General features: G+C 41.6%; 1 protein-coding gene across 1 annotated transcript; it reads left to right on the top strand.

Moving 5' to 3' along the window:
• Window positions 1-221: 221 nt before the first annotated feature.
• Window positions 222-22,270, top strand: ckap2l (cytoskeleton associated protein 2-like; the record flags this gene model as incomplete). Its single annotated transcript, XM_083979861.1, has 9 exons — window positions 222-366; window positions 3,264-3,330; window positions 3,461-3,518; window positions 3,810-5,068; window positions 6,669-6,864; window positions 9,391-9,549; window positions 13,610-13,670; window positions 13,842-14,004; window positions 21,970-22,270. Exons 1-9 carry the CDS (start codon window positions 327-329, stop codon window positions 22,268-22,270), a joined length of 2,304 nt encoding a protein of 767 aa, XP_083835987.1. The 5' UTR covers window positions 222-326.
• Window positions 22,271-22,608: the final 338 nt, after the last annotated feature.

Genomic DNA, 22,608 nt, shown 5'->3' with positions numbered 1-22,608 from the left:
GAAAGAAGAGCTTCTCATTCATCAACCTCATTCTTCAGGATCTTGTGTTGTACTCAAAAAAAAAAAACGTTTTGTTTACACGCTCTCCTCCAATCAGCGTAAAGCTTTCGCGCATGCGTCTTTTCACCTATTTGTTTTGAAATTTCAAATTGTCCAATCAGAGAAGAGGAGGCGTTCACTACCGGGAATTTCAAATCCGCATGCGCGAGCAGCTCTGTTGTTACGGTTGTATTCTAACGTCTCGTCAACCACTAACGTTTTAAAAACAAGGAATTTGTGACAACAGACTTGTGCAAAAAAAAGAAAGAAAGCGAAGTCCAACAGACATGGAGGAAGGAGAGACCGTTTCGATCCCCAACAGAAAAGGTTAGCGAATTTATTATGTAACGTTAAAAAAGAGCTCACTTTAACGTACAGCGTTGGTTAGCGTGTTGTCGCTAATGCTAGGTAGCTTAGCAGGCTAACACTTGTAGTTTGTAGACAAATAAACCTCACGTACGTCTTACTTCCCACTGTTATTAGCCCAATTATTTCCCCCAACAGTTGATCTAGCATCTAAAAGCATGCTACAAATAAAGAATAGTGTTGTAGTGCAAGGTTAGATGGTCGAAAGAGAAAGTACTACAGTTTTTCTCGATTGCTAAGACACATTTCTCGAAAGCTTCTCTCATTTTCTCTAAACTGTGAACACAAACCCCAATTTTCAAGCTACATTCACAAAACCTCAGACTCTTCTTGCAAAACCAAACTTTCACCCCAAAACAGTTCAATCTGTTCCAGAAACTGAACTTTGTTGTCAAATCGTGCCCCGAGTCAATCAAAATTAAAAACACTACTGAGCAGCCACTAAACACTACATAGAAAAATAGAAAACACAATGCTCAGGACATGAAGCTGTAGAAATAAATGTTTATCGTTCACTGTAGCTAAATGCATGTTGCAAAACAAAAAACCTGTGCATTTACGTACTGTAGCACTTCTCTCCTTCCCTTTCTTTCACCCTCCTCCCTCCCCACATCCATTTCATCCCCTTTTACTTCCTTCTCATTTTTTCTTCCCAGTTCATCCCTCCCTCATCCTCTCTTCCTTCACCCTGTCGTCTCTCATCTTCTCCTCTTGCAAAACAAAAAACCTGTGCATTTAGCACTTGTACAAAGTACTTTACTGTAAAAAAAAAAAAAAAAAAAAAAAAAGTACAACAAACAGAAATCCTGTGCATTTGTACACGTAGCACTTGTACAGTACAAAAACAAACAGAAATCGTGTGCATTTAGCACTTGTATACAGTAGGCCTACGTAAAAATAAAGTACAAAAATATACAAATGAGAAGTGCATACAGTACTGTAACTCAGCCACAGCATCATTTCTCTGTACTGGGCCAGCCCACAGGACTTCATCCTCAACATGTTCCCTCACATCATTGGACACAAGTGTTATCAATTTTGAGTTGCTGTGTTCAACCGGTGAAACTTGTGCTTTAGTTGTGTTTGACTTTTGCCACCTGTGCTCAGCATTATGCAACACAGGTGCATCACAATGAAAATGTGTTGGTGAGTTGTGTCTAAACAGGTGAAAAGTGCTGATGGTTTTGCCAAAAGAGTGACTGATTCAATCAGTGGGTTCAGGCAACTGAGAATTTGGTTCAGACAATAGGGTTTAGTGTTTTAGCAATTGAGAAAAACTGTAAACAAAAGTTTCTTGCAACAGGACCGTTAATGAAACAACTTGTATCGTTTACTATTATGTTGGCCATTTTAGTTTCTGAAAATCATATGAGAGAAAACTGAAATGATGATATTTCACAAGCTTAGAAGCAGAGATCACAACACTTAAGGATTTCTTTAGTTGAAATGGATCGGTTTTCTATTGATCAACTGGTGAATTAGTTTATCTTTTTTATGCAGTCCATTTTCCACAAAAGTATAAATGTATCGCCAACCTGCAGCCAGATGGCAGTAGATTTCTGTGTAATCATGTATTCAGTTATTACAACACATAGGAAATCCAACATAACTGGTTTGCCTTATATTTCATGTAGATACAGTCAATACACCAAACAACCAGTGCTCAAATGACTTACTTCGGTCATTTATTGGGCTCTTTTAGTCGTGCCACTGTTGTTGTTTCAGCACACTGTATTTTACTATTCCCCCCCCCCCTTTTTTTAATTGTGTGTCTTGTATCTGTGTTCTTTTTACTTGCTGCAACAATACTTGCCCTACGGGGACACAAATAAAAACCTTGAACCTCCTTGAACCTTACTGAGTATCTTCTAAGTGTTGTTAAGTTTGATAAACCAATAGCGTTCTATTGTTTTTATATTACTTATAATTAGCCTAGTTCTATTTAAAGGCTATGCGACTGATATTTTATAATATCGTACAATGGGCTTTATGCACAGCTCCACTACTTCCCGAAATAAGCCAGCTTGTTTATTTCCTGTCTTACATTATTGGACCAACTGATTAATCCAGGTGTGCCTGACCATTGTTGTGAGGTCAGACACACCTGGATTAATCAGTTGGTCCAATAATGTAAGACAGGAAATAAACAAGCTGGCTTATTTCAGGAAGTAGTGATATATAGATAGGTAGAACTTTATTCATCCCGAAGGAAATTATTCTTTTTGAGTGGAGAGTGGAGCTGTGCATAAAGCCCATTGTAATATCAAATGTCTCTACAGCTTCTAAAATACTTGGCCTGGTGTTACATACACTACTCACTAAAAGTTAGGGGTGTCTCGCTTTTGGATGAAATTTCAGAAAGCACCTTAAATGCACTATAACCTTTACAGGTAAACTTAATCTGACCATCTCTAAATTTAAAAAAAAAGTAACTCAGAAATTTCCGAAATGCATGAAGCATTTACAGTAATGCGATGACTAATCAAGGTGTCAGGTATTTTTCCCTTCTGTTTACTTACACGTACGTATGTGGAGTTTTGTTTACAAAACCACGTGCTAGTGTCTCTAATTACCTTATTTGGTTTATGACCTGGGAGTTGTCTCCATAGCAACTAAACCTAAACTAAACTTCTGAACGGCTGCAACTGACCTAAATCGAAGTTCTAAATCTTTTAATTAATATTGCATAGACCCACTATTACACTGATATGTGATATACTATGTGGAGGTACAAATGTAAAATTACAGTTCAGGCATTATGTGGCAATCTTTCTTTATATTGTGCAGTTTACTGCAGTGTATAATAGAAAGTCATTAACCGGAGGATCAGGTCTCAACCTTGTAATTTTCTGTTGTAGAACTACGTAAACAGAAGCTGATGGAGTACTTGGCAACGAAAGGAAGGCTGAAACTGCCCAACCCTAAGTAAGAAAATGATTGTCTGCTTACAGTAATATGTTGGTTGACCTGACAGACTTCATTGCATCATGTTCATTTCATCATGTTTATGTTGTCCTGCCTGTGGTAAATTAAAACAAAAGGTCTTCCCCTGCAGGTCATATCTCCGCGATGATGACAGTCAGATAAAGAAGCCTGTGACGCCCCCATTAAAGGTGTGTTTATGTGTTTGTGTAACTGCATGCTTCTGTCCTTGTGTACAAGTACATACATGCAGACTCCATGGACAGTCATTAACGCTTTATTCTTATCTCTAATCCTGTATATGACACCAGAAGGTTTCATTGAAAATATTCCCACACCTTAAAAATGGGGGCATTTGAAAGTGATTAAATGTGACTGTACCGTGGCTGAGCTGCCACATCACAGTCTGACTTAATTCCCTGTAATTCTTTTGAAAAGATACAAATCTTTTGACTGTTTTTGTTTTTTGTTTGATTTTGCAGATTGATAAGGGAAAAGAAAACAAAGCTCCAGCTGTCACTTTCAGATCTGAGGGCACTAAAGTTAAAACTTCAGCTGCTCAATCTACAAAACACCCTCCCAAAAGAGCCTTAGGTGTCTCTGACAAAGTGAATGTTAAAGGCAATATCCTGACTGGGCAGCAGAGAGCCAAGCATTCATCTTCAGTCGATGACCCAGCAAAATTAAAACTTAATCAAAACCGAGTGCTTACACAGATGAACACTATTGTTTCCTCCAAATCCAAGCAGAGTACAGCCATTCATCCCAAAAAACAGTCAAACACAGGAATGCAGTCTATTAGCCAAACCTCTTCAAAAACAGCCTCTTTCAGAAAATTCAGCACTGTCTCAAAATCTGCCTTGTTGGGTCCAACAAAAACAGTCAGCACCCGGATGAGTATTGGCCCAGTTGTTAAAACAAAGACTGGACTCATTCCTGCAGTGACACAACCAAGAAACACACAGTCACATTTCCTGCATATTCCTGCCCCGGCAGCTCATAGGTCCACTACTTCTATTAAAGTGCGACCCAGCACGTTATCGAGCACGATTTCTGTTTCCCAAAAGTCTGCCATGGCTCATAGGAAAACATTTCCTAACACTGCTCTGAACAATCGAATTAATGAGAGAACTATTCCTATGACGGCAAGAGCTGGCATTAAAGTTCAAAATCAGAACACGTCCAACTCAAAACCACTTCCAGGAAAACATTCTCAGCAATCTTTTCAATCTTCAAATTGTGGACTGAAATCACTGCCAACCTCCAAGTGCACAGTAGCACCTGTTAAACTTGAAAGGAGCAGAGGCACGTCAAAAACAAATAAACCAGCCGTTGAGCCCACAGACAGGTTAACAAAACAGAAATCAGACGGCGGTGGAGAGAAAAATGGGAAGCCAAGCAAAGTTCACAGCCAGACATCCTTGGAGGCGACGGGAAGACCCGCTGTCAAAGTGGTCAGACGTCAGGTCACGCAAGCTGCTGCTATGGCTGACTTGAGAGGGAAAACCAAAACGTGTAAAGAGACACAAAGCAAGAAAGGACAAACCTCCGCAAATGTCCCTCTGCCACCAACAGTCATGAAAAGAAGTGGTGCTCCACTGATGTCACGGACAGTGCCGCAACCTGCCAGGACCATTAGCCTTACAGGCCGAGCAACAAACTCAAAGACGCCAAAGGTCTCGGTCAGGGCCATTCCCCAGACTGAAGTAAAGAAAATGACTGCTGACCAAGAGGAAAGAATGTAAGTAACTCTTCAGCTATTGGTAGGCGAATGGCATGAACCCATCATGTGGTACCACTGAATTAACTGTGGGTTAGAGTTTGGCCTGTGACATGAAACAGCAGCTGCAACACTGCAGATCTGTCTGTCATGGGAGATCATGCATCTATCAGTATGTTTACATGACACAACTTGAGAAAACTGAATTATTGCCTTAATCCGACTATAACTGGACAACTGAGGCGTGTAAACGCATTAGTCCGACTCATATCATAGTTCTCTAACTCCGATTAAGACACCCAGATAATGCGATTGGAATTCAACTTTCACCGGCATGTATATGCCATAATTGGAGTTTAACTGAACAACGCATATGCGCATGCTCCACACCCCCCATAGGCGTAAGACCCTGGAACAAAAACATCCAAGAAAGCTAGCGTTACAGCGTTCTTGTCTAGCTTTCGAAATCACCATGACCACGAGGGATAGTGTGCACCTTATCTGCACAATAAGTATGCGCACATTACATATGAAATGAACAAAGCTGTATGATTATTAAACATCTTGCTGTTCGAAAATGCCAGTCTGCTGCCTGGCTAATAGGAACTGGAAAAGAGGCCGTATTAACCTGCTGAAACAACGCATAATCATCACCTTGTGTTGAGGAGGAGGACACGTTCCCGTCAGTTATTCAATTTTCTCAGTTGCATGTGAACTGGGACAAGGACATAAGTCCGATTCAACACCAAAATCGAATTTTGAACATAGCTGCATCTCCTGCATTAGCCACGTGAGGCAAGTCTGTAGAATCGACATCACCAACTCCCTTTGTCAATATGACACCCATCTTTGACGGATCATCATTTGTCTATTGTTATGAATTGCAGCTTCAGTTTGTGATCACTCTGAGCAGGAGCAGATTTAGTGATGTGAGGATGGATGAAGAGAGAAAATTACTTTTAAAAGTCGAAAAGTGGCTATTGAATTTGATTTCCATTACTAGAAAAAAAAGAGTCTGTACTTAGAGTAAAACCTTTTTTTTTTTTTTTTTACTTCTCCAGAATTTATAAATTATATTTCAGATTGGACTTCATGGCATGAGCCTGTAATCAGCCTTGTCGGGCCAAAACGACTGAGAGGCGCCTTCCTGCAAAGACGCAGCCAGGAAAAATAAGGTTCCATTCAGCGGATGCATTGTCTGTGCGGATTAGACTGTGACTAGTTTCTCTTGGGAGCTCTTAATGCCCACCCTGACTCGAATCTTCATAACTTTATGCAATGCAATGCTTTGCTGCCACACAATAAACTGATTAGATAATTGCATAAATCAGGTACTCTGATAAACAGCTTGCTGAGTGCATGTTATTTTGATTTTCAAATGGAAAGATAAACAGAAGGCATAGATTTCCTGTTGTGTGTTAATGTGTGGTCCGGCCCTTCAATTGTATGGATTAGGTGTACTCGTGTGTGTGTGTGGTGTGATAAAGTGATAAAGAGGTATTCTAGGCAGGTTTAATGCCCCTAATCTCTCCTAGTGCCCTGCTGCGCTGTCCAGTGAACTAAAAAATGAAGTTGTCAAACAAAATGTTAAATCTTAACTGCTCTGTTGTTTGGTCTCAAGGAAAAAACTGCAGGAGTGGCGGGAAGCCAAAGGGATTTCGTACAAGCGTCCTCCAATGGAAGTGAAGCCTCAGACGAGGCGCTCTGTGGCTGTGCATCAGCCTTTCTGGACCACCATGAAGGAGGAGGACGAGGCTCACTCCCTTATCTGTGCTGTCGACAGGTCCTTGGCTGACTGCATCAAGTTACTTGGAGAGGTATTTTGTGTGAAGTGAAGAAAAAATGTCCAAGTTTCCCCCCCACATTGTTGGTATCTGATTTAATACCCCACTGTATTTAGCCTCGTAAACCAGCCTCTCCCGGAAATGCATTTCATTTCATTTCGACAGAGAGTCTGGCCTCATTCCCCCTGTAAGCGTTTGGCCTGAAACCCTCAGAAGGCCGAGCCAATCAGCGTCGCTGCTGTGATTGACACAGCACGTTGGCCAATCAGGGACCGACTGGTGCAAAGCCCCGTCACTACACCAACTTGCTGATTGGCTGAATGGGGTTGTCTGTCAATGCTACTACTCCCGCCCAGCTCCCGCCCACCCCAAACGCTTACAGGGGGAATGAGGCCAGGCTCTCCGTCGAAATGAAATGAAATGCATTTCCGCAAGAGGCTGGTTTACGAGGCTACACTGTATTGTCCAGTTCACTGGAATTTATGTGATGGACACATTTTTTTTAGGTACTACTGTGCATGGACACTGATTAGGCTCTGTAATCAGAGTGAAAATGAAGAGAAATAAGTAATATAAGGTAGCTTTAAAGAGGAGCTATGCGAGTCTGGTGGCTTTTCCTCTGTTTTGCTAACCCTCCTCCTGGCCATGTGCATTTGCTTACAACGAAGCCAGCGAGAAAGCAATTAAAAGAGCAGTGGATAACGAACTTATATATCATATACCAGGGTTTCCGCTAGGATTTTTTTAAAGGAGTGACAATGGCAAGCTGTTCCATAGTCTGGGAGCAGCCACAGAGAAGGCGCGATCGCCCTTGGTTTTTAATTTTGATCTCGGTACATCCAGCAACAACTCACTGGATGACCGTAGATCTCTGGCTGGATTTCGGATTTGTAAACGTTCTGCCACATATAGAGGAGCCAGACCATTTAAAATCTTAAAAACAAATAACACTTTAAAATCAATCCTAAAGTGGATAGGAAGCCAGTGGAGGGAGGCCAGAACAGGGGTGATGTGTTGATGTTTTTTTATACAGTGTTAAGACATGTATATTTGTGTAGTTTAATCTGTCATAAACAAGAGATAACGGGTTACGGGGGGCGGAGATGAGAGTTGGGACACCGGGGCGGCGGCTCCGATCCTTCAAGGTTGGTTTTTGGCCTAGAGATGCAATAAGTGACATGCACGTGGAAGGCAGAGAACCTCCATTCTCCCTCGTAACAAGTTAAAGCAGTACTTAAGAACTTTCAATTTTGGTTGAGTTTGGCGGCGCCAGTGGCCCAAAGCGATAGTGTTTTGCCTGAAGGGAGACTCCATGAGCACCAGAGCGTGGCGCCGTAAACATTCTTGATCTCCCGGTGCATGGAAATTAACAGAAGATGTCCAAACTAAGTTTCTGTTGCCAGCGGATCATTTCACAGTAAACACACATACACAATCCGACGGAAAGGTGCCGCATTGCCTGCTCCCTCCTCGTCGTGACTCACCAAAGTGAAAGTGAAACTTAAGTGAGAGCCGGGTTCCTACCATGCTCCTCAAAGCTGCTTAGTGCCCGTGAAGGCGATACAGACCCCCTCAGGCCATGACAGAGGTGTCATTCAACCTGTTGTAAGTCGATGTACCATCACAAAAGTTATGAAAATATTATATGAAGGGTGAAAAGTTCCTTAGTGTTGGTTTAAGACATTAATTAACCATCACAATTATTCCAAATCTGTTTAATGAAGGTAAAAATTTAGCACAGTTAAGCTGCAAATCCTGCATAGTTCCTCTTTAAAGTTGTGCTTTTCCTGCAGAAGTGCTAGACAGGGTGTTATTGAAAAAAACTTTATCGTCTGTTGATCACAGAAAATCATCTTTGGCATGGCTCAAAAACACATGAAAGACAGACACTCTTCAGACAAAACAAGATAAAACAAGTTCATCATAGACTGAGGGGGAAAACACATCAAACTGTATGTTGATTAAAGTGCTGATCAGTGCTGAAGGTGATCAGTGGTGTGGTGCATTTAAGTTGCTCAGTTTTTGTTTAGAATGTGTATGGTTGTTGTGGGAATGCATGAGTTTTTGTAAATGTTTTTTCTTGACCCGGGGGATTCTGTAGCGGCGTTGTGTTCAGGGTTTGTTTATGTGACTGGAGGGGACATATCGGCACTGGAGGCGAGTGGAGCGTGGATGCGAGCCAATCTCCTTCAACCATGCACGGAAAAGTGAAATGATGAATTCATAAAGAAACAATGCCCAGGTCAATGCCAAAAAAAACATGTTGTTCATTCGTCCCCTCCAGTCACATAAACGAACCCAGCTGTGGACACACAAAACTACAGTACACATCTCCAGTGACGCTGGTGACGTGTAAATGCCAAATAAGTGTTTCCATAGCGCTTTTGCGATGCACGTTTATATCGTATAAATGTTTTAGCGATATTTGAGCGTTTTTTCAAAATGTAGGTGTTTTTGTTACCAGTTTTTTATTACGATATTTTAGGTTTCGCGCATTTCTAGGGGTAATGGAAACGCACGTATTGTGAGGTTTAATGTGAGGCTTCTTTGCGCCTGCAGGGCTGCCCTCCAGACCAAGTGAAGGAGGTTCTGTCGCGGCTGCCGCCAGTGTCCCAGAAGTTTGCCAAATACTGGATCTGTCAGGCCCGTCTGATGGAGCTGGAGGGGAACCTGGATGTCTTGCCCATGTTTGAAGAGGCTGTTCGTGTCGTGTTGGAGGTAAGACATGAAGCATCTGCAAAGCTGATGCATGTTGCTCTTATAACAGATTTCTTTGCTGTCTTTACCCTGGGATGTGTGCACATATGCATGTTTATCCATGTTTGTCTTTTGCCACAGTCTAACAAACCCCAACGCAGTTTCATTGTATAAATTTCGGAAACCATAACGCATTTCAGTTTGTCTTCTGGGAGTGGAGAGATAAATCATCAAGGGAGGGACAGGTGCTGATGGGTTGACATTGACTGCGTTTACATGCACTTCAGTACCCCGATTTTAATCGGGTTTTTTAAGTACCCCGTTTTTGGGGAATATCGCTACATTTTTATTTTTTTAAGACGTTAGTTTAGGCGACAGCTCTTTGTTGTTAAGGCGGCCGCCTTAACAGGAAAGCGCTGCGGGAAACCCTGGATACGTTATGTACAAAATGACGGCAACAACAAGAGCGCATTCTGGAGCGACGAGGAGACTATTGAATTTTTTTTGTTAGTTTTTTTCATGCGAGAAAGTAACTGTTTAGATCCCCAATGTGCGGTCGGTTTATCCAAACGACGGCTGTTTACAAGTTTGCTACGACGTTTTTCGGAGGAGTGAAGCTCCCCGTGTGTGAGCTGTGACCGGGACATCACAGAGGCAGCAACCCCGTCTCCTGACGTGCTCGGCCGGCCAGACTACTCCGTCACCTCGGTGGAGAAAACGATCGCTGATTAACTTACCCGTAGGTTTTTAGATGTTTACTGCCGGCTGGTTATAGTCTTTTTAGGAGATAAATGCTAGTCTCATTGATGAAATCTAATAATTGTGGCAGTTGCCTTAGTTTGTTTGAATGAAAAGTGAAGCTTCATGTGTGTAGCGTTATTGGACAGAGCAGTGCTGCCTGGAGGCTCTGTCGCCTAACGTGTGTACAGAAATCACCACTTTACATCAATAAATGCATGTTTTACAATAAACCGATCAGTCTACATACATTTTTTTTCTTTTATTAAAGCAGAAGTAAGTGATATATTTGTGTTAATATAAGTCTTAAATAGTTATATCTTCCGACAGCAATCACTTATATAGAGTGTTTGGACCGAAACACGGATCTGTCAGTCACTCTGCTCTGAGCCGAGGAGAAAACATTTATCGTATCCTACAGTTTTTATCCAATGAGGAGAGAGAACGGCATGCAGGGCTGTGTGTGCAGCCAAGGGACGCCGTGAATGTGGTGACGTAGGGACGAGGACTGTTATGGTGCGTTCAAGGAAACTCGTAACTCGTGTTTTTCCGACCTGTGAAGTCATACCAGTTCGATCTGGTACGAGTTCACGGGTCGGAAGTTACGAGTGGCCGTTATAGTGACTTTCACCGGTAAAACAGGTCGGAGAAACACGAGTGGGTTGCCTGGAACGCTACAAAGTCGTAAATTGTGACTTGAAGCTGTAATTTACGGTTTCAAAAGCCTGCCTGGAACGCAGCATTAGCCAAAACGACCGGATCGCTTACTTCTGCTTTAAGTTATATAACATGGCAGCATTTTTAATTTGTAAATTTCCTGACCTACATATTTCCTAGTAGTTGCGCTTCCTGTTGTAAACAATAAACATGAATGAAACACACATACGCACGTAAGACGCAGTAATCAGAAACCGGGATACTGTATTTATCATGTATACAGGGATACTGAATAACCGGGTGTCTCTAAGTCCATGTAAACACCATACCCCGAATTTGATCAAAATACGGGGTACTTAAAAAACCCGATTAAAACCGGGGTACTGGAGTGCATGTAAACGCAGTCATTGTCTTTGATGTGGAGTCAGAGGGAGCATCAAGCCAAATGTCTGTCGATCATGTCTGAGATGCAGCAGTACTGATGGGTGTGAGATATTGGCACAGACGTGAGATGTTACGTAGATGGAAGAAAGCTGAGGGAGCATCATTATTTATGTGTGATTGGAATGATTGAGTGCGGTCCAGCATAACAAGCTAATGCAGACGTCACGGAGAAAATATCCTCCGGTGGAAAACACAAAATTCAATTTACTATACACAGAGCAACAACAAAACTACCTGGGATGTCAGGTGGTTTGACATTTTTTTTACCTAGGGTTGGGCAGCCGTTTGTTGCCAAGTGTTGTATCACTGATCGCATTTATGACTTTGAATCACACTCTGCAGCAGCTCGCCTACCAATGCTGTCCTAACGTATGTTCGGCTGCTATTAGACAACATTATTCATATCACGACGCTTACCTGTTGTCAGTGTGTGAAAAGAGATATTAAAGTACTGCAGAATCAGTTAGAAATATTTTTGGTCACCGTCATTAAAGGGATAGTAAAGCATTTTGGCCCATTGCTATAGTCCCTCATAGCAGTAGGTTTGTTACCTTTATTTGTCGGTGCAAGATATTTTTAGAACAGCGAAGCAGAGCCGCAAGCTAATGGGATTTCTTGGTTTCCCTCATCAAACTCATCAAATACACAATCCAACAACTCCAAAATGCTCTCGTGGACAAGTTGTGACCTGCACATTCACCACGCTATGAGATAATAACAGAACGTTGGATTGGAGATAGAGTTGTTGGATTGTGCATTTGATGAGTTTGATGTGAGCCTCCGTAGTGTAGCTCTGAGTAGCTCACGGCTCGGCCGTTCTAAAAATAGCTTGCACCAACAATTAAAGTGACGAACCTACTGCTATGGGCCAATTTGCCAAAATGTTGAACTATCCATTTAACCACAAGACTTTATGAGCACTTGCTTAATTGCTTGTTGTATACAGGTTTAGATTTTTATTACTGCAGCAGTTGCTTTTGTCAGGTTGAAAAAACAGGAAAACTGACATTGCGTGTTCGTTAATTCCAGGAGAGGACAAACAACGACGTTCCGGTTAACTATTTATTAAATTGGATCATCAAAGGAATCAGATGCAAAAAACTCTCCTGTTCAGGAAATCGCAGTCTGCAAGCAGTTAGCTGCAACCACCATCCCAAGAGAGCGAGAATTCTCTGTCATCTGCAATTTGCATCTGGCCAAGACAAAGGCGTTACATTGATTCTTAATACTTCGCACTATGTGTGTGTAATTTATTCTTATTGGTCAAAAACAGGTGGGGAGGTGCTGTGGTTTAGACTTTAGCCCTCCCTTCGTTGGTGCCCTCTGGCTGGCACAGGCTGGTCCCATCTTCCCAGCACACAAACCTCTGGGCCTGAAACACAACAAAGCCCTCCCTACACATAACTTAACATCCCAGGTGTCTGAGGGGTCAGGGCAGATAATACAGACCATTAAAACTCTTCCTCACAATGCTTCATTCAGCGGGCCACAGGCCTCTCATCCTCTCCTCCCTTCGGCCTTGGAGATGTTTTGCTTTCACTGTGGCTCTGTGTGCCCTCAGTTTACCTCTGAATGATCAAACAGGTTACTGGTACTCATTGCATTATATTATAACTCAATGGGTTAGTCAAAAATATAAGACACAATAGGTTAGTTAAAACATGAGACTAAACTTTACTACTACTTAAAGTGAATGCATAAACAGGTACATAAGGGCAATGTTTCACACCACGCAGGATTAACTTGTTTAATTGGGTAAAATGAGTAAGTGCTCAATCTAATAAAACAATCATCAGTGAGATATATTCAGTGTTGATCAGTAATGTCAAAGTGGAGAATATGTGTTCAGTGTTAGTTCTGGTGATAAGGTTAGTGTGTGCAGCTTGGCAATCTCCAGTGTAGAGACACAGGTTCAGCTTTATTTCATCAGTCAGTAAAACATTGGTGTTTTATTTATTAATCAGTAAGGCACAATATCAACTTCAGTTAGTAAAAGTAAATATTCAATGTTAAGACAATTTTTACCCTAACACTTTGTAATCCTTTGACAGAATCAAATGAAAACTTATCTTCTTCCACTGACTGAGTGAAGTGAAGTTCAGTTCAGTTTTTATTCATATCCCGAGGGAAATTGGATTTGCAGTGAATAATATTTCTTCAGATTCTACCACACACTTTTATGTTTCAGTTTAAAAAATAACGGATCAATTTAAATATTTCTTTGTTTCTTTTTCATTTATAGCCAGTGGATGAGCTGCGGACGGTGGTGTTTGAGATTCTGAAGAAAAAGGATGAGATCCAAGGTAACCTGGGGACATGTGGAAAACTGAAACACATGGCTGTGGCTGCCCGCCCCCGAAAACAGACAACCATTCAGCCAGAGTTCTCTGTTACTCAACAGTGAAATAGTTGGCAAAATGTAATGTATGTGGTTTTGGCTTTAACTCTTGAATTCTTCCTTTTTCCTTATTCAGCAGTTGAATCAAATGAGAAAAATGACGACCAAAGTCTGACAGTTGAAAGCTCTCCTGAAAGTGTCAACAACCCAATGATGACCCCTAAACCGGTCAGAGCTCTCATCTGTGGGGAGAAAGGAGACTCATCTGTAGTCAAGTATAAGATTACTGCGACTCCTGGGTAGGTTTGATATGAAAATAATTGTTTCTCCTCTGTCAAGTTTAATAAAAACATTTGTTAGTGACATGGAGCTGGATAAAAAAAAGAACGAACCTGGGACTTATTTAACTGTCGCTGCGAATTAACCTGATACTCTAGTTGTGATGACGTATTTACAGATAAAGACATCACTCAACAAATCGTTAATAGCAATTTTATTGTCTATTTCAGATACGTCAAAGTTCTGTCATAGAGTCGACATGTTGAAGCTCGCTAGCCGGTGCACTTTTAGCACATGCATAGTGAACACGTCACCCCGTGAGCCAGATATGATGTTGGTATACATTTTTTTTATTGTTCAGATGAAAAGCAACGCACAGCGTAGGTTGTGGAGGTGCTGGCGATGGACAAAACTGAAGACAGAAACAGAGGAACGCCGCACACTCAGCTCGGTGTGCGGCGTTCCTCTGTTTCATATATATTTTTTTATATCTGCAGGTATCAGTAACATACTTTTCAACATGTTGAAGCTCGCTAGCCGGTGCACATTTAGCATTGCTGCACATGCATAGTGAACACGTCACCCTGTGAGCCAGATATGATGTTGGTATACATTTTTTGTATATCTGCAGATAACAGTAACAGACTTTTTATGTTGTTGTTGGCCAATACCAGCAGTGCAAATGTAGTTGGTTACAATTACAAGTTGCTGTTGAAAATGCAGTGTAACTATTTCAATTGCTTTCTCAAAGTAATGTCACTAATTACATTTGATTACATTTGGATGACTTTTCTTAATTTTGAATGAATGCTCCCAACTGTTAACCATTTTCACAATTAAGACCTGATAGTGTTAACCTCTCAGCAGTAACTTAAAGGGATAGTTCAACAGAGTGGGTGGTCCTATGATTGGTTTCTAAATCAAATCAAATCAAATCAACTTTATTTATATGGCACTTTTTATACAGTGTAACACAAAGGGCCTCACAGAGGATAAAAACAAAACTAGCAGGTTTCTAGTGAAACCAAAGTCACATGACCACACCCCCGAGACTCGAGTCACATGACCACACCCCGAAACTGGAGGGGTGGTCATGTGACTAGGAGTCACATGTGTAAACTTCCTAGGGAGGAAGAAAATACGATGACGGCCCAATTCCAATCCGACCCCTCACGGACTCACTGACTTAGAGGCGCGTTCACGGGAAGTCCGTGAGTGTGTGAGGGCTGTTCCATTGTCAGATCATCAAGTCAGTGAGTCAGTGAATGAGCCCTTACTGCCCCCTTACCGTAAGTCAGCACCGATGCTGACTTTGGGTAGGGGAATTACCCACAGTTCATAGCGTTGTGAAGTCAAACACATGAGATGCCGTCGGAACGCAAGTGTTAAAAAAAAAAGTTAATTACCACACGTAGTCAGAGAGAGCTGCACCGCTCTCTTTATTGTTAATGGACAGGAGCAACAACCAAAAGAAAGAAAGAAAAAAAGAAGAAGTTTACTGTCAGTATTAACGTGCAGTTTGTGATTATTGATGATGATTTGAGCAGATCTGATCCGGGAACATTTTGTTTTGAGTCCGTCCACCTCACACACCTTGTGCGCGTTGAAAGTACGGTAAATTATCGGCCCAAGACCGGAGTCAACAACATGTTGTTGTCAAGGTAATGTGTTGTGAGAGTGTGTAAGTGCTTTTCCATTCATATTTACAGCATCTGGACCCTCACAGACTCTCACACTCTGTCACTTACAGCTGACGTCACTTAAGTCAGTGAGGGTTCAGGGCTTGAGTCTTTAGGGGGCGGATTGGAATTGGGGGGACCTGGATGACTGAGAACCTTCACCAAAGACGGTTTATATTGAATATCTTTGCCTTCACGGACGTAATCCACGACATACCAGGGCTGACGTCATCCTAATCATTTACTAGCCGCAGTTTCTCAAATTTGAGGCTGAGTGGCCGTCATGTTTACCGCGGAGATTTTGTGTGCGGTCATGTGACTGCCTGGCTCTGTCTGATTGGTTACACGGAGGCAAACGTCGCGAGTGGCTACATCTGATTGGCGAAACGCAGTCATGTGACAGATTTTTAGAACAGCGAAGCAGAGCCGCAAGCTAATGGGATTTCTTGGTTTCCCTCATCAAACTCATCAAATACACAATCCAACAACTCCAAAATGCTCTCGTGGACAAGTTGTGACCTGCACATTCACCACACGATAATAACAGAACGTTGGATTGGAGATGGAGTTGTTGGATTGTGCATTTGATGAGTTTGATGTGAGCCTCCGTAGCGTAGCTCTGAGTAGCTCACGGCTCGGCCGTTCTAAAAATAGCTTGCACCAACAATTAAAGTGACGAACCTACTGCTATGACTATGGCAATGGGCCAATTTACAGGTTTAGATTTTTATTACTGCAGCAGTTGCTTTGTAATCCTTTGACAGAATCAAATGAAAACTTGGCTCAACACAAACAGAAAGTAATGTAGTCATTACTTTTATCCTTCAAGTAGTTCAACCAGAGTACTGTTGTTCTCATTCATTCACTTTCAGGCTGTTTTCACACAAACTGATGCAAAAATGACACATTCATTTTTCAGCTCTGTGTTTCATGTTTACACACGTTTGTTTTTTCTCTGGTCCAAACCATCTTGGATAGGGTTGCCAATGCCAACCGTCCCTTAAAATACAGAATTGACTAAAAGACGTGTCCCTTATTGAACTGATACGGGACGCACTTTGAAAATCCATGTTGGGCAATTTTTATTATAATGAAACAGTGAAGTTCTGATGCCGCTCCTGACTCTGCCTGTCTGGAATGAGCTTCTCATTGACCAACAGTACTCTGGTTGAACTACTTGGAGGATAAAAGTAATGACTACATTACTTTCTGTTTGTGTTGAGCCATATTTACCATTTTAACTCTGTTCTTACTTCATGTTTCTGCCTGAGAAGTTGTTGAAGCTCAGTGGAGCTTAAATACAAGAACGTTTGTTCTTCTAATGAATTTAGAAGAACATGGGTTCTTTTTTTTTTTTTAAGTTGTGGTATCGAATAAGTATTGAGAATCGTGAAAATTTACTGGTATTGGTATTATTGACTACTGAAATTCTGGTATCGTGATTCAACCCTATTGGGGACCCATTGAATTTCCCAGGAACCCACTCAAATCACCACCTGTGGATCCCGGGGACTCACTACATCACTGCTCCGTCAATCTAAAAATAGCTTACACCGACAAATAAAGGTAACAAACCTACTGCTATGACTACAGGGATTATGGCAATGAGCTGATTTGCCAAAATGTTGAACTATCCCTTTAAGTTACTGCTGAAAGGTTAACACTACCAGGTCTTAATTGTGAAAATGGTTAACAGTTGGGAGCATTCATTCAAAATTAAGAAAAGTCATCCAAATGTAATCAAATGTAATTAGTGACATTTAGTAACTTGTAATTGTAGCCAACTACATTTGCACTGCCGGTATTGGCCAACGACAACATAAAAAGTCTGTTACTGTTATCTGCAGATATACAAAAAAATGTATGCCATCATGTCTGACTCATAGGGTGACGTGTTCACTATGCATGTGCAGCAATGCTAAATATGCACCGGCTAGCAAGCTTCAACATGTTGAAAAGTATGTTGCTGTTATCTGCAGATATAAAAAAAATGTATACCAACATCATATCTGGCTCACAGGGTGACGTGTTCACTATGCATGTGCAACCGTTTTTCGGTGCCCGACCCTACCAATGAGACACCGTTATGTCGTTGTGTCGCTGTTGCTACAAGAATGCGGATCTCTGGACCGATAGAAAGCGCTGTCAGTGTTGCTAGCATACTCCTGCGATGCCGCTTTCCAAGACGTGGCTGACGCATGGCGCTACCCAGAAGTGCGGAGGCAAAAAAAGACAAAAACGATTGCAGAAGTATAGAAAAGAACCGGGAAATAAACATGAATGGCAGGAAAACGTGAGAGATTATTTATACAGAGCCAACCGCACATCTCCTAACGAAATGTCTCCATTAGTCACGGAGGAACAGCCTGAGTCAGGAGACGCCCACAGAGGAACAAGAGGCTTCGTAGGAATCGGGGAGCTCTCTCACAAGATAACATGATTTACCTTGGCAACAAGCGAAAAAACAGCCCCGTCCCTCCCATTTCTCACCAGTGAAGTGACAGGTTTCTGTCAGCAGAACATCAGCATTTACAATACAATACAATACAATCGAAAAAAAAAAACATTGACCTTCCAGTTTTTTCTTGTTTCACTAGTATTTGTTTGTTGAGTTGCACCTGCTGAAACCATAGACTGTATGGCCCAAACGAACTTGGCAGCAACTAAAGATGAAATATAAAAATAAAGTTTGGGTGCGGTATAATTTCATTACACACAGTCATGGTGTTGTTTAACCTGCATTGAACATGTAATATCAGAAGAATCACATTATCCCCATATGAAATTATTTTGTTACAAAGCTTATGAACAGAAAAAAAATGTTATTCTTAGCAAGAAAGTACATTTTTCAGCATTTTTTATTTAAAAGCAACATCTAAATGTCTTTACACTGCAGTCTCCAAATGTGTATTTGGATATGTTCAAGTTTGTCTCCATTATAATGTGACAGGGATGTAGTCTATGCATCGATCACAATATTGATAAATGTGAGTCTCTTCATACTACTCATACTACATTGATGATTATTGATAGACTGGTAGCCTACCTTATATGAAAAAAAATCAGAGAGAGAGACAGAAAAAAGTGCAATTTGCTCTGAACTGCCTGTGTCTGTGATGTGTCATGTGAGCGGTAGGGCTAGGGTTGCCAACTCTCTGAAGTGAAAATAAGGGACAGGGGGTTATAAATACAACATAATTTTAATTGTTAATATTTTATTCTAGCTACTACATTACATTTTTACAACATATATTTTTATTATAATTACCACTATATTATTAGCTGTACAAAATACAGTTTAGGTTTATTTTTATTTTTACTACATTACTGTTAGATCATATTTCTATATGATGAACTTTTGGTAGCCTACAGACAGTCACAGTTTGAGGGGCAGTGAACTACATGTGATTAAACGTCCTGCAGTAGGCCTTCCACTTACCCATGAGCTGTGGTTCAGCTTCTCCAGCTATGCTTTCAGGAGATTACCTTCTTCTCTGTCACTGCTAGCCTATCTATCAACCAGATTTGAGTCAGATTAAATAAATATAATTCTAATAATATGTCAATTTTAGCAATTTAGGTCAATAGCTTTCAGGTCATGTGATCAGTTGACTCAAAATCTGTGTGGGATCATGTTACTACACTGGCTGCATGAGACTCTTGTTTTTACATTTTGAATCTCTAAATATATATATTTTTTTATTAATTATTAAAGCAGAAGTAAGTGATATATTTGTGTTAATATAAGTCTTAAATAGTTATATCTTCCGACAGCAATCACTTACATAGAGTGTTTGGACCGAAACACGGGTCTCTCAGTCCCTCTGCTCTGCTCTAAGCCGAGGAGAAAACATTTATCGTATCCTACAGTTTTTATCCAATGAGGAGAGAGAACGGCATAAAGGGCTGTGTGTGCAGCCAAGGGATGCGCGTGAATGTGGTGACGTAGGGACGAGGACTGTTATGGTGCGTTCAAGGAAACTCGTAACTCGTGTTTTTCCGACCTGTGAAGTCATACCAGTTCGATCTGGTACGAGTTCACGGGTCGGAAGTTACGAGTGGCCGTTATAGTGACTTTCACCGGTAAAACAGGTCGGAAAAACACGAGTGGGTTGCCTGGAACGCTACAAAGTCGTAAGTTGTGACCTGAAGCTGTAATTTACGGTTTCAAAAGCCTGCCTGGAACGCAGCATTACCCAAAACGACCGGATCACTCACTTCTGCTTTAATACATGCTATACCTATACCATCCTCCTGAGATACGTGGTGAAGAACAAACAGCTCCCTGACTCCTGAAGCCTCTCCTCCCTCTGTGGTTGTCTGAGTCCTGACCCAGGCTGTTTAACCTCATTCCTCTGTGACTAATGCAGACATTTCATTGGGATTTGGGCGATGTGCGGTTGGCTCTGTATTATCTCTCACCTTTTCCTGGCATTTGTATTTCTTTTCCCTACTTCGGCGATGTTTTTTTTTTTTTTTTGCCACCGCACTTTGGTAGCACCGCCCTTTTGGGTAGCATAGTGCATCACATAACTGACAATCAGTGCATCAGCCACATCTCTGAAAGCGGCTTCGCAGGCGTATCCGAGCAACAACTCAGCGACCCAGCAACATAGAAGCTCATTCCAGACAGGCAGAGTCAGCAGCGACAGTCAGAACTGGATTTTCAAAAATACGGGACAACGTGTGTCCCATATCTGTTCAATAAGGGACACGTCTTTAAGTTTCCAAATACGGGACGATTCCGTATTTCAAGGGACGGTTGGCAACCCTAGAAAGGGCTGTTCAGATAAACTGACCGTGCAGAAAAACGGGAACATTCAAAAAATACTTCACTTAGTTCACTAAGTATGTTGCCGTTCACTAAACCTGCTTTCTGAAGCGGGGCCCAGGTTTTAAAGATGACACAAGAACTGATGCTTCAGGACAAAGTCCATGCCAAAATCCTGGGTTTGGGTTGATTTTCTGTGCTATAGATGTCGTAAGGAGAGATGTGATTCTTCCAGGATAGACAAAGGCAGTATATACATGCAATTTACCCTGAGGAGGGCAGGTAAACATCATAGTAACAACATGCAGAATAGCAACACTAACTGATGGTGCAGCAACATGTCTACTGTGACTTGTGGAAAGAGCAAAAAAAGCAGACAATCTGTCTGGAGATATTTTGTATTTGACGTGGATCATCAGGGAGAAAGTTAAAGACAACCAAAAGCCAGTGAGCGAGCAGTGCATCAGAGCATTTGAAATGACCTGTGGAGCATAGAGTTCAGGGTGAGTGACTCTCAGTTCACTTTGTTTTATTATCATGTCGTGAACATGTCCATGACCTGAAATATGTCTTGTTGTTGTAGGAATTGAGACAGCTGGGATCTGTTGTAGGAAAGCTTTACACACAACATTAGCTTAAAGGGATAGTTCAACATTTTGGCAAACTGGCCCATTGCCATAATCCCTATAGTCGTAGCAGTAGGTTTGTTACCTTTAGTTGTCGGTGCAAGCTATTTTTAGAACAGCGGAGCAGAGCCGTGAGCTGTGTACGGGGAGATGGTTTCCCTCATCAAACTCATCATACACAATCCAACAACTCTAAAACGCGGTAATACTTTGAGGTAAATTCATGCAAAACCGCTGATGCGCGTTCCCGTCGGGGGCAGTTTTTCGGCAAGCAGTCTCTGCATTTGCCTCGAAAACAACTCTGTCTTGTAACCCTCCTTTATTATGTCAAGGTGTGCAGGTCACAACTTGTCCAAGAAATCGTTTTTGAGTTGTTGGATTGTGTATTTGATGAGTTTGATGAGGGAAACCAAGAAGTCCCATTGGTCTCCGTAGCGTAGCTCTGAGCAGCTTGCGGCTCTGCTCCACCGTTCTAAAAATAGCTTGCACCAACAATTAAAGGTAGTGAGCCCTACTGCTATGACTACAGGGATTATGGCAATTGGCCAATTTGCCAAATGTTGAACTATCCATTTAAGTTGACTTGTTATGGGTAGTACAGGAACAGCTCATGCCAGCTGGGTGCCGTAGTTACCATTCAGTGTGCCGAAACAGGTTTTACATTTTAGATTAATATTTTCACTCTAATGTCACCCTGTCTGTCAGTTTAAATGTTTGATTTCGTGTACGTGTACATACATACTTACTCCCACCAGCATGGTAATCTTGGTAATATCCTGTGATTTAACTGTGAAATTAGTTTGCATTTTAAAACTCCTGTAACATGTAACTGACGTAAGATTTTAGCAACTAGATAAAGGTTGAAAATAACGGTGTGTCTCTTTGTCTTTATGTTTGTTCATTGTTCAGCGGGCCCCCAAGTCAACAGAGAGAACCAGCGCGCGTGAACGGGCAGGAGGTTCGCTTTTTCACCCCGGTGAGGCGATCAGTGCGAATCGAGAGATCCTCGCTCCGATACCCCGCCTCCCTCCAAGAACATGATGTCTGTGTGACCTCCTACAATGACCTGATGTCCAAGGAGGATGAAGAAAAATGCCAAGAGCAGGAGGATGGGGAGACCAGCCCTTCTACCAATGATACGCCAATGTACATCTATAGAGAGAACGAAGCCCTTAAAGACAAGGTGTTCGTCCAGCTATTCACTGATTAAAGTATCTAGTCCTGGGTGCTTTAGTAAAACATTATGTATGTCCATATGTGGTGTCACATCTCGTCGTTTCTGCTTGTAATGCTAGAACCTGATGTTTTTAGGCAGTAAGGTGTTTTTTTTTAAGTTACATTTTGTCACAAAGTTATTGGGTTTTTGCTATCTCTGTGTTATTTTATTGCTTCAAATTTGTGTACATAGTTATGTAAAATAAATGACTGTTTCTTTAGACTGTATCAATCTTCATTTGGCATGTGTGACTCACCACACAACAGCTGGACTCAGACTCTTGTGACACACTTGATAAAAAATGCAGGGTTCTATCATCAGCACCCACTAAC

Source organism: Trachurus trachurus, assembly GCF_905171665.1.
Source record: "Trachurus trachurus genome assembly, chromosome: 9".
NCBI lineage: Eukaryota > Metazoa > Chordata > Actinopteri > Carangiformes > Carangidae > Trachurus > Trachurus trachurus.
Note: the sequence above shows the minus strand (reverse complement) of the source record. Positions and strands in the feature narration are given on the sequence as shown.